This window comes from Panthera uncia, chromosome X, assembly GCF_023721935.1.
Source record: "Panthera uncia isolate 11264 chromosome X, Puncia_PCG_1.0, whole genome shotgun sequence".
NCBI classification, from domain to species: domain Eukaryota; kingdom Metazoa; phylum Chordata; class Mammalia; order Carnivora; family Felidae; genus Panthera; species Panthera uncia.
In genome coordinates, this window is record NC_064817.1 from 7308615 (window position 1) to 7321931 (window position 13317).

General features: G+C 49.5%; 1 protein-coding gene across 7 annotated transcripts in view; it reads right to left on the reverse strand.

The window, feature by feature from the left end:
* Nucleotides 1-10204: 10204 nt before the first annotated feature.
* The window catches only part of ARHGAP6 (Rho GTPase activating protein 6), a 449480-nt gene continuing 446367 nt past the window's right edge, over nt 10205-13317 (reverse strand). For all 7 annotated transcript variants that reach the window (XM_049643417.1, XM_049643421.1, XM_049643420.1 and 4 more), the window contains one exon: nt 10205-11789. In XM_049643417.1, coding sequence (XP_049499374.1) covers nt 11116-11789 — 674 coding nt within the window. In that variant the 3' untranslated portion in view covers nt 10205-11115. The remainder of the gene's footprint in view (nt 11790-13317) is intronic.

Consider the following 13317-nt stretch of genomic DNA (forward strand, 5'->3'; position numbering starts at 1 on the left):
CCCCCGTTGACAGACCCACACTGTTTCTCGAGAAAGACCTCATCCACAGTAAACTGTCCATCAAGGCTGAATGCAGGATTGATGTAGTCCAGCCTTCCACCGCTCCTGGGAGAGGTCATAGCCCACTGGATGTCAGAGCAGTTGTGTGCCTAGATCATACCCGCTCCTATCTGGGGGCCAACACTTCTCCGCTCTGACAGGAGATGCATTTGGAACACGAACTCCATTTTGGATGTTCTCTGAGGTTTTAAATTAAGTCTTCTGTCTCCAGTATTCACACTATTCAGAAGCAGAACAAACTCCTGTCATTAGGGCAGGTATTAGTGAACAAGGCGGGGTTGGAACCGGGCTCGTATATCTCCCTGGAATATTCCCTAGCAATTCCGTGTGTCTAGGGAGCTGTGCCCTCCGCGTCGTCCCGGGAACACGACAGGCAAAAGGGGCAGCCCCGATCAGCACTCAAGTCTTTCAAGGGACAGTCTATAAGTGAAAGGGTGGTAAGTTCTAGATTTCCAATTTAAAGATAGGCTGTGGTAATCTAGGGGGACACGAGTTCACCTAAGTATTTTTGAATATATACTAAATGTATAGTTAACGGATTACTGAGTCACCAATACAGTTAATTCTCTAGCAGAGCTATTCCTTCCTAGCTGAAATGAGATGCAGAATTCATGCCTCACCTCTGCAGTGACTATGGGACTTGTACTGTGGATCATCTGTGTCTTCATAGGCTTGAGGCCATGTGTGGTGATGAATGCATGTCCCCCAAAAGACATCTGTGCCCCCATGTTGACGGCAGCATTATTTCCAATAGCCAAGACATGGAAACAACCTAAGTGTCCACCAACAGAGGAATGAGTAAAGAAAATACGGTATAGATGGACGACGGACTGTCAGCTTAAAAAAGGGAATCTTGCCGTCTGTGACAACACAGATGGGCCTTGGGGGCATTGTGCTAAGTGAAATAAGAGACAAATGGCATATGATGTCACTTGTATGTGGAATCTGAAAAAACAAAAACGGAGCTCATCGATACAGAGGAATAGATTAGTGGTTGCCGAACATGGGGCGGGGGTGAAATCTGTGAAAGGGCTCGAGAGGTCCAAGTCTGTTATAAACAAAGTCCTAAGGATGCAGTGTAACTGCGGTGATGGATGTTAAGGAGACTTAACTGTGGCGATCATCTCCAATAGATACAAACACCAATCCTTACAGTATAACCCTGAAACTAATGGCATGTGTCAGTTATACTTCAGTTTCCAAAAAAAAGCGAGTCTCGAAAGCAGATGGCTGGCTTAGAGTCACAGCTCAGCCCCTTCGCTTGCTGTGTGATCTTCACATCTCTGGGCCTCAGCTTTCTCAGCCTTAAAAAGAATAATAAATCTGTTTGGGCCCGTTCAGCCTGCTGTTACCGAATGCCATTGACCGGGCGACTGAGAAACAACAGAAATTTACCACTCACGCTTTGGGAGGCTGGAGGTCGGAGATCAAGGCTCCACAGACTCCTGGCAGGTGAGGAGAGCTGGCTTCCTGGTTCACAGCAGGCCGTCTTCACGTGGGTCCTCACAGGAAGGGGCAAGGGCGCAGGCTGGAGTCTCCTTTAGAAGGACCCGATCCCCTCGCAAGGCTCCACCCTCCTGACCTCAGCGCCCCCCAAAGGCCCCACCTCCTGATACCATCGCGTTGGGAGCGAGAGGTCAACACTTGAATCTGGGGTGGGGGCCACAGGCATTCAGAAATCAACAAAGAAAGGGCGGTGTGAGGGAGAAGCGGGGCATCCGAGAAGTACTAAGCCACGATAGGTAGTCGGCCTCCCTCTCCCAAGGAGAATCTGTCTGCTGGGGGAACAGCAGGGTCTCCTCCTGATCCGGGTTCATTGGACAAGGCAGGGAGCAGTCTCTGACCTTTTGAAAACTAGAAACGGGGCAGGGGGACATGGTGTACGTAATATGCAAGTCCCGCTGGAGAAAAATAAAGATTATAACTGGGCTCCTGTGCTCCCTGGTCTAAAATGTAGCTCACCGCATCTCCGGGATCCCAAAGGTATCCCCGCTCCGTGAAAATTTAATCTGTATCCAGACTCAAAACAGATATTACAAGGGCGCCTGGGTGGCTCAGTCGGTTGAGCGTCCGTCTGACTGTGGTTGAGGTCACGATCTCACAGTTCATGAGTTTGAGCCCCACGTCGGGCTCTGCGCTGACAGCCTGAGATTCTCCCTCTCTCTCTGCCCCTGCCCCACTCACACTCTCTCTCAAAAGAAACTAAAAAAACAAAACCAAAAAAACACAAAAACAGATAATACAAGGTTATGTTTTCTGCAAATAAAATTACATAATGTTTCATAATTTCTTAAACCTACAGCATAATTAAAGTGATACATATTATTCCTTCCCCCATGATAGACAGAATACACTTACTGCTGTGGCACAGTTACCTTAATAAAATTCCAGGCCATTTGTATAAGCAGTAAAACATCTACCTCATGCTTCCGTACGCTACTCCCTTGGTTTGAAGAGACGGTGACAGCGCTTCCTGCCAAGTGTTCAACCTGGCGTCACCTCCCATAGCAAGCGTTCCAGTGTTTTTGTGGGATCGTAGCAGCTGCTGGTGCAGACGTTAAAGCTTCTAAGACAAGTTCCTTCTCGGGACGCCTATGTCTACTCGGGGGATGAGGCGTGGACACGTGGGAGCCGTCTTGGATTTATAATTGTTTCCTTAATGCTTTCACACACGCAGGGTCACATGTGACGGGGGCCACAGAAACAACGACTCAGTGCTACAACGGGGGAACCGTGTGAAGACAGAGACGTCACAACGGTAGCTGAGTGGAGCCCTGAAGGGCAGAATCATCATTTAAACACTTTGCTTTTCCTTCTACATTTTCGGGTAAGTTCACGCGGCTAGTTCCCGGCCCTTCAATGGCTTGGCATGGAAGATGAACAGGACGTTTTTGGCGGCAAGTACCAGAGGCCTTGCTGGGACTCGTCACCACAGGTGCAAGGCTGAGTGTGCACCTGGTCGATTCCAGCTCCCCGGATGCCGTTCCCTTCATGCTTCATTTCAGCTTCGTCCCGATAGGGCGAACTCCCTTCACCATCCTCCTGAGTGGGTGAATTGTACTGTGTGTAGTTACAGCCCAAGAGAGCTATTTTGAAAAAAGAAAAAAAAATGTGCTGGCTGATCCCTACAGCCCCCCTCTGCTATTAATTGAGAAGTCAGTTTACCAAGAGACAAACCATAAGAGACTCTTGACTCTGGAGAACAAACTGAGGGCCGCTGGCAGGAGGCGGGTGGGGGATGGGCTAGACGGTGATGGGCATGAAGGAGGGCACCTGTTGTGATGAGCACCGGGTGCGGTATCTAAGTGCTGAATCACTAAATCCTGCTCCTGAAGCCGATACTAGCCTCGATGTTAACTAACTTGGATTGAAAGAAAATCTTGGAAGAAAAAAAAGAGCCAGTAACTCAATTAAGCAAAAGAAAAGACAACGCAATATAAACGGATAAACCAAGTCTATACATACTAACAAACGGCTAAGAAGGTTTTTGAAGGAGAATCACTCAAAATATTTCCCTGAAACCGGAAAGGGTTGGGAAAATAGTCACAAATGATGTACGTTTATGTGTTTCTGGTTACACTATAACAGGTAATCATGTTATGATTTCCAGCTTCATCTAACTTTTAAAAAAACAGACGATTCGATATCAGTCAGGCAAAGTATTGCATTAGAGCAGCAGTCTGGATCTTGCTGCCCATCCCTCCCTCCAGCTGTCTCCCTTTTGTGGCTTCCCAGCTTGATGCTTCTCAAACTTCCCTGCGGATCAGAATAGCCTGGAAGGCTTGTTAAAACAGAGGGAGGGGGCAGCCCCAGGATTCCTGATTCAGCAAGTCAGGGAGGATTTGCATTCCTAAAGGAGCTCCCAGGAGACTGGGCTGCTGGGAGGAGGGGGGGGGCCTGTGATCTCGGCCCCACTTTCCTCCAGGTCCTTGAAATCCTGCACACTGCCACCTGTCCCCGCCCCCGGCTCTGCCTGGCGCCGGCCGAAGTCCCAAGTAGGAAAGCGTGTTCAATGTAAATGCCGCTTGGCCAATTTTGCGTGTTTCCGTCTCCTCCTTCAAGCCCACCCGCTCCCCTCTGTTTTGAATGTCGCACAATTTCACCTTTGTTTTGTGTCAATAATGAAAATCTATCCTTTGTTAGGTTTTTTTTTTTTTTTTGAGTTTATTTTGAGAGAGAGTGCGAGAGCGAGTGGGGGAGGGGCAGAGAGAGAAGGCAACCACGAGATCATGACCTGAGCCGAAATGAAGAGCCAGAGGCTTGGGGCGCCTGGGTGGCTCAGTCGGTTAGGCGTCCGACTTCGGCTCAGGCCATGATCTCTTGGGTCGTGGGTTCGAGCCCCGCGTCGGGCTCTGTGCTGACAGCTCGGAGCCTGGAGCTGGCTTCAGATTCTATGTCTCCCTCTCTCTCTGCCCCTCCCCCGCTCGTGCTCGCACTCTCTCTCAAAAGTAAATCATTAAAAAAAAAAAAAAAAGTCAGATACTTAACCGACTGAGCCACCCAGGTGCCCTGGAAATCTGTCCTTCCTCTGGAAGTTCATCTGCTCACATGACTTCTGTAGGTGATGGCGATGGCGAGTTAGCAATGAGGTGAAGACAGTGTCCCCAGCGGGCACACAGAAAACCCCTCTTCTACTGCGAGCTGCTCCTGCGTGAATCGTGGTCTCAGAGGGAAAACGCATCATCTGGGTTATCTGTGCTACTTGAGATTTTCTCACCATATTCGTTGGCGAGGGCACAGCAAAGCACCACGAACTGAGTGGTTTACACCACAGCAAGGCATTCTCTCGAGTTCTGGAAGCTACAAGTAAGATCAGAGTGCAGAGCCAGGCCCCTGGGGAAAATGGGCTCCAGGCCTCTCTGCCGGCTTCCGGTAGTTCCTTGGCCTGTGGCAGAACCCCAGGCTCCACATGGATGGGGGGCTGTGTCTGCACCCAAATTTCCCCCTTTTATTAGGACACCCAGCCACACTGGGTTTGTGCCCTCACTAATAATGACCTCATCTTACGTCGATCATTTCCAAAGACCCCGTTTGCAAATAAGATCACGTCCACAGGTAATGTGACTTCAAGATCTTTTGGGGGGACACAGTTCAACCCCAAACATTCACATTTGCAGAACGGCTTACCCAGGGCCCGTCCAGCCTCTCTCCCTCTGGCGTCTGCACTCTGTCCCTGCCGAAGGGCTCTGCCGTCTTTGTTTGCACACTTCGCTCAGCAGCGACATTGCAAACCAGCACTGGCTTGGTCCCTCGCGGATCTTCGCCCTTCTGCCAAGCTCGGATGTGCTCACGGCCGAGGCGGCAACCGCCCCTCCCCAGATGGCTAAGCAGCTGATGGAAATCTCTTGGTGGGAGGTGAGAGGGAGGGCAAGACCACCAGATGCAAAGTGTCCTGTGGCGCATCGGGAAGGGAGAAGGGCCAGGTGGCTCATCTGGCCTCATGCTCGTCTCATGACTGACCTTCCCGAGCACAGTCTGGCCCCGGACTGGTCCTTGATCTTGGAGCCAGCGAAGTAACCGGACTTTAAGGAGGCTCTGAGCACCGACTCGCCCTGTTTGTCTCCTGTAGGAAAAAGCATGTCTCTAATTCCTTTTCTAATGCATTTTACCTTTGTGGAAACCCACTCACAACCCCAGAGCTGGCAAGGAGACGATTTTAAGCTGAACACATTTGAGAAGTTTTATGGTCCTGAAGGAGACGGGAAAATCACTCATACCTGTATAGACTCACATTATCGCAAACTTTCTTTTCTGCTGTCTGCTCTCCTAAAAGCCCATGTGTCTTTCTTACATAAACCTATTTGTTTTGCTCAAAGAAGCTGTCTCTCCCCGCTCCCTTTTCTCTCCTAAGACAGATAAACCTTTAACTTCAACCATTTAAGGGGCCAGCTACTCTTTGGCTGGCTCCCATTATGGGAATGAAATACACCCTTTTCTCCTGTTAAGCTGTCTTTTGCTAGTTTAATTCACAGGCCCTGGGTAAAACACTTAAGAGGGTAGGAGGAAATTTTTTTTTTTTCCTCCTTCAGTTTCCGAGCAAACGTGGGCATATTATCTGTATGGAAACACCGGAAGTTCTGTCCAACTTGTCGCCCAAGAACCACAGAGCACAATTGGATGGCCTGCCACCACATCCTGGCTCTGCCGCCCTGTAGTTGTGTGACCTTGGGCGACTCGTGTGATGTCACTCTGAGTCATCTGTGCCCTCTGCCAACAGAGGACAGCTGTGGTTCCTGTCTACTGCTTGTGGAGGTTAGAGGAGTTAATGAGTGTAACACCTCTGTTCGAGCAGATGTTGTTAATAGATGCTAGTTACAGGACCTGCCCTTCGCAGCAGAGGGTCCCAGGTTGTATCTTCTAAAGCGATCGCACGTGGGACGCCAATTCGCGGCAATTTGTTGACTACTTAGTGTATGGCCGGCCGCTGCTCTAGGCAGTTTCTCGCTTAACCCTCAAAACAGTCCTGAAGGTCGGGTGTTATTATGCCCTGATGACTCTGAGGTCACCCGGCTAGTGAATGACAAAGCCAGGAGTCAAACCCTGTTCTCTCTGACCCCGAAGGCCACACTTCGAGAGGTCATTGTTTCTCCAATATTAGCAAGCGAGCACCAAGCAGGGAGCAGGCAAATATACATTTACTTGCCATGCCTACGACTAGATTTTTACTCTTAAGAATGGAAAGATAACACATCCAAGCCACCCGCCCTGCCTGTCCCAGATAGTACCGAGCTGGACAACGTGTCTTCGTGGAGCATGGCTGGCGAGGACACAGGGTCCCTGTGCTTGCCATGCGCTTCTCCCCAGACTGTCCTGCCGTTTCTTCCAAAGTCTGTTAATTTGGAAAACATACCTCCATCTCTGTGTTTGCGGGGAGGCCCACGGACTTGTGTGTTTGCTCCATCTCATGGTAAATTGCTCGATCACATTTACACGCATACGCTCGGCCGACAATTTATCAAATGCCGACCGTATGTTGGGTCTCTGCCCAGTCCTGAGCGCACAGTGCCTGCCTTCGAGGGCAGAGTGGGAATGATCTCGAGATACAACGTACAGCGGTACTGATAAGGCACAGCAACGCTCGCGAAAATGGCCACGTGGGCCAAGTACCTGTGTAAGTTGTGATTCAGCACGTGTGTGCAACGGGAGGCGTCAAGCCAACTTTATAAGGAAATAATAGCCTTTGAGTAGGAAATGCAGGGAAGAGCAGTCGGGACCCTTGGAACAGAAGTGCGTCCTGCGTGTGGGGATGGGGTGTCTCCCGGATGTGGCCAGAGGAGCCGGTAGCGCTGTGGGGAAACACCAGGGGCGGAGGGCGGATTGAAGTTGGACTCTGGAGCGTTTGGATGTTATCACCGGGCGTGTGGACTTCGTCTTGGAGGCCAGAGGGGGAGGAGGCCATCGGTGGTTTTAAAGCAGGGACACGCCTGTGACAAGGTGTGGATTGTAAACTACACCCAGGGCGGTGGCGTGGAGGAACGAAGGAGCTGGTGAGGGCAGACGCACAGAAGACACCTGCGAGACAGGCCGAGAGGGTGGGATCCCGGGGAGGCTGGGATCCCGGGGAGGCTGGGGATAAGACGCCCTGGACCAGGGGGTGGCTGGTGGCTAGAGAGAATGTGGCTGCACGTGGCAGGCATGCAGCTGGTCCTTCAGGGCTGGGGAGGCCCCGTGCAACATTCAGTGAAGATGTCAAGCCACTGGGGACTGAGTGGGGTACCATGGCTGCAGATGAGGGTGACCAGACTTACCAAGAGACACTCAGTTCAACTGAATGTCAGGTAACCAGTGAGTGGCTCTCTAACAGAAGTACGTCCCGTGTCGTATCCGGGACAAGAAATCTGTGTTCAGTATAATTACATCTCAGACACAGCACGCGAGGTGCCTCTACTAAAACGTGACCATTGAGGCAGGGCCCTGGTTTTTTTTTTTATCACGAAAGCCGGGATGTCCCCATCAAACTGGGACGAGTCGGTCACTCTAGGCTGAACGGATGTCGCCTGAATTGAATTTCGAGGATCTCCTGACCCTTTTGCAACCTCCGTGGGGTCTTCGGTTGGGGCGGGTGCTGCGCGCACCTCGGTGCGCGGGGCGGGGCCTCACCGGGCCAGGGGTGCGCACCCCAGGGACCACTATCCGCCGTCGCCCGTCTCCGCCACGCCATCTGTCGCCTCGACTGCGCCGAAGACTCTCCACCTTTTTTGGCATTCGCCTTTGGTTTGCATTGTTTTCTCTCGAACATTTGCTGCCCGTTTAGTCCCGTTTCAGAAATCCGTCCGGCCGAGCCGTGGTCCCGTCTCTCGTCCACCCCCTGCCTGCCAGAAGCCTGCGCCACAGGCCTGGACTTTGTTCCGGACAGCTCCTTACGTTTAATCCCAATGCTGTCCCCCTGCCAAGCAGGTGTGTAGTGAAACGCGCAGGAGAAAAGAAGCAAGCCGGGCTTATCTAGATGTTTCCTCAACTTGCGCAAATTCCACTGGTGGGAGAGGTTTGTGTTTTCTGTGACAAACCACAACGCGCGTACGTTAACAGCCACTTAGATGGATCAAGAGAAACTCGCGTTCGGCCATTTCTGCCATCATCTTTCTGGCCCTGTTGCCAGAGACACACAAGCAGTGCTCGTGTTCACAGACGCAGAGACACCTGCGACATCGCTTCTTTGCTCACAGGAGTAAACTGGAACAGCCTGCTCCACGGTTTTGTCCAACCTGAGAGCGTCTGAGCTCTATTTGTTTCTTGTCAGGCGTTCTGTCATTTACAAGGTGTTACAAATTACTTCAATTTCCACTCCGGTCCTTGGGTCCCGTGTGTGTATTTTAAAACAACTTATTTTCAATGTGATAAGGGTATCTAAAAACCCAGCTTTCACTCGCTATGCTAAAGATACGGCCACTGGGCTTAAATCACACAAAGAGAGAGGGAGAGTGAATATTGTTTCTCTCTCTCTCTCTCTCTCTCTCTCTCTTTCACACACACACACACACACACACTCAGTTTGATTATTTCAAATACATGCTGAGCCCTGTTTCCTGGACCAGCTACTCTCGATCTGACTATCAACAGATGGAGAGACTTTTCATTACCCTTTGTGTCACCGACGTCCACCGCAGAGCCATTTGGTCTGGAAGCTTTAAAACATAAAACTCTTTGGGCAAGAGCCTGGCGGGCAGAGGGCCCGATGCACGAGGCAGTTCAGTCCAGAATGGGGGGAAACAACTGGCCAGGTCACAGTCACGCTCAGAGCCTGGAAAACACAGGGTCAGTAGGAGGAGAGGGGGTGGCACGGAAAAGCAACTTGCCATCCACAATCGAGTAGCGTTTGCTCGGAGCCTCGTTCACAACTTTCCGCTGCGTGCGGGCACCCGGGAAGATCCGGATACTGGCGGCCAAATCCTTCCTGAGTCCCCAGCCGGCCGCTGAAACGAATGAAGCATCTAAGGCCTTTAAGACGGATGTACCTTACAGGGATTGTGTTGGCAACACCTGTCCAACAGGCGGAAACCCGGCCTGTGGCTAAACACAACCCCCACTCGCAAGAAATGATTGTTGTAAACTTCTAAGTGTATCAGTGTTCCCAAACCGTCTGATAATTTTTTACCAGCTCTTTAGCTGCATATGTATAGTAGTGCTGCTGTCTATTGCACTTGGACTTGTGGATAGTGAAGGGTAGGTCTGGAATGGCGGGTGAGTTCATTCATCAGATTTAATGCCAGGGAACAAAGTCTCTGTTTAACTTTTTATTCATCATGGCACAAGATAGAACATGAAGAAACACCACGGAAAATTTCATTGCCAACATGAAGATTAAGAGTAGCATGTTCCATAAAAAAAAAAAAAAAATTCCTTTTCTATAATACACATTCCCTTATGAAGTGAAAAAAAAAAAATCTCAGAAAATACTGAAGCGAATCGCCACCTGCTGGTCAAAAATGGTTTTGCGGTTGAAAAACTTCAAACTGAAGTGTGGCAGGAGCATTTTACAATACACACAAAATTCCTGAAGGAAACATTTCCTCAGCCTTTGGCACGACGTCAATACAAAGCTGTAGTTTTTTTTTTTTTTCCAAACATGATTTACTTTACAAAGCACTGCGTATAATTTGGTTAATACTGATTATGGGGCAGAAGGAAAAACTGCGTTCTGTAATTTGAATACTCCATTTGGATTCTTAAACACTTTATAGTTGGATTCCAGTTTGTAGTTTTGGAAAATACATAAAAATTATACATTATAAATATATATTATATATGGTCTATATAAAACTGAATTTGATCTAAACTGGGAAGGACAACTTAATTATTCTTTCTTTGTTAGGCACGGCCTTTCTCTTGTTTGATTAACTGAAACCTTCCTAAACAGATTCTAAAAATATATTCCATAATGTATCAAATTTAATATTCTCCTTAAAACATATTCAATATGAAAAAGCATTCGGTGACTACATTTTTTTTTTTGGTATCTCACTACTATATAAAAATATGGCTTGGCATATTCTGTTTTGTTTTGTTGTGTTAGCGTTTTTTCTTAGGCATTGAAGGAAGGGCTATCCCCAGTTAAAAAGCTATGGCAAAAGCACAGAAACCTGCTTGTGCATATTCTAGAACATTCTATGGAATCTCACTCCTTAGTATGCGTGAAGTGATTTAAAAAAAAATGGTTCCTTCTGTTTCTGTGAATATATCATATATGATTATCATACATAATCTGTTACAGAATATACAACAGTCAGAACGGAAGTCACATAAATACAATTAAGCGATATCAAAGCAAGAGTTTTATCTTATACAGAGCCAAAGTGAGTAGTTTTTCGATTGGATGTCGCCATCCGGTTTTGTTTTTGTTTTCTCCTAAGGCTGGCTATGCAATAGAACTTTATTATCAATGGCAAGGGTAGTGCTCTCTATCTTTGAGTGAACTCGGTTTCTCCTGTGTTATTTTTTTAAAGTGTAAAAGAAGAAAAATAAGTAGAAGGTGTCCAATTGTCCCTACAATGATTTGATGTCCCTACTGAGCGAAAGAAGGCTGTTTGGGACGTGGGGGCACGAACTCGGGTGGGCTCAGACCAGCGTTTCCGGGAGGGCGTCGGGGTTGTCGGTGGACAAGAGCTCCCAGATTTGCCACCGCTCTCTCTGCCAGTCGAGCCACTCGGGGTCGCCCAAAGTCTTGCTGTTCTGATCGCCGGCAGGACCGGAGTAGGCAGTGCTCGGGTTTTGCTCAGTGGCCCGAGGCTCTTCCGAAGCTGTTCTGGAACCTTCTTCGGGCCTCTGAGGCCTCCACAGCAGTGACTCGGCAGGCTGGCGGGCTGACGCCAAAGCCTGCTTCCCTGGACCAGGATAAGGAGGAGGAGGCCTCTTGTCACGCTTCTCACCCTCTCGAGGTCTCTGGTGCCAGGGCTTGGCTCTGCTCTGCGGCCAGGCAGTGTCTAGCTCGCTCTGGGTGAGGTCTTCGGCACTGCCCAGAGTCAAATACCGCCCTGCCTTGGGCATGGCCTGCTCGGGTCTCCTGCCGCCGCCCTGGATGTGGGGCGTGCTGCAGACCCGCGACACGGGAGGGCAGGCCGTGCACTCTACCACGGTGGCCGTGGTCCGAGTCCTCCGAATGACCTGCCGGCCACGTTCCAGTTCTGTGGGGCTCCCGTGCCACTGAGGCCAATTCGGGGACAGGTTCCCCTGAGAAAGGGAACATGGCCCCGGTCGCAGGGAGCTACTTTCAAAAATGTCTCCATAGGAACCTGGAGGCCAGAGAGAGGGGCAAGAGAGGGAATTAGTTTGCAGAATCCCCGTTGGGAGGTCCCGTCATTTCCTTCCCACTGGCAGCTTCAAAACCCAAAAAAGCCCAGTTGGCTCTTAGCTGCCGCTGCCTCAAGTAAAATATTTCCTAGTAAAAGAAATGACACGTGACGTTTTGGTCACCGGCACAGTGCACGTCGCAGCTCCAAAGACAGACGTTAGCTGTCAAACTAGATAGTCCTGGCCACTGATTTATTTCAGGAAAGGCCCCTTCCACGTGGCTATGAAAACTTTTCCGAGCGTGGAAGGTAAAGGAAGCGTTCTCTTCTTGTTCGGGGCAATTTGCAGTCCTGGGGAGACACAAATTCTAATGCTTTCGTGTTTCTACGACGTCGGTAAAAGCCATTGGAACAGATGAACTGAATCTAAACTGGCCCCGTGGGAAGGACTGGTTGACATTTCCCAGCCTGCCTTGCATTTAGGAGGGCCACATAACTGAGGCCTGGCCAGCCAGGGGGCAGAGATGTGACGTCAGCCATTTCTAGGCCTGGCCCAATAAAAACACACATGCCTGTGAGTCTTCCGGGCTCACCCCTTCCGCCCACTACTAGGCTGGGATGGAGACACCCCCGGGGAGCCACCGGCTGGGTGGGGCCCGAGCCCCTGAAGGGCTGTGTGGACCAGAGCTCCCCCGCCCCTCCTCGCCCTGCACGATCCACACTGTGACGTGATGTGAGGGAGAGATCAACCTGTGACAGGTTAAGGCTCGAGGAAACTGAAGGGAGGGCAAAAGACTGCATTTCGCGAACAAACGGGTTCTTGGCGCCTATGTCCCCAGACCGCCATCGCCCCGTTCTCTCATTTACTAAAAAGTAGGCGGGGAAAGAGAAGACGATCACTGGGGCAAGAGACAGCAGCGTTTACACAGGGACTGATCAGAGTTGAAATAGCACGGGGAAATGGAGCGGAACATCTGGGACTAGTTTATCCTTGAGGCAAAAGGTAGTAAAGCACCTCATAGGATACAACGGGATGTAGTTAGATAAAGGACCCGTTCGAAATTCAGCTGGATCAGATGCCACTAAATTAAAGATGCACTATAGACACACTCACGTGTACACACACACACACACACACACACGCGCGTATTTGGAACAAAAAACCAAAACAGTTTACACACTTCATGCTGTGTATTAACATACGTTCCACATGGATGAAAGAATTAAGGGCTAAAATAATGAAATACTATGAAAGAGAAAAGCATATAAATGATTAACGCTTAAGTAAAGATCAGTTTTGTGGAAGAATTCACAAAAACAAAGAGCCATAGACTACATTATGTAAAACGTAACAATTCCAGATATGCAAAGGGGGACAAAACTGTAAGGGATGAAAGAAATGCAAATGAGACTAATAAATACAACTGCGGTTTCGAATGAGCAAAAATGCAAACTGGTGACTGCACCTCTGGATGTTTGGGAAGGTTCTTAATTTTGACTCGCTGCCCTATTCTGGATTTATGACTTGCTT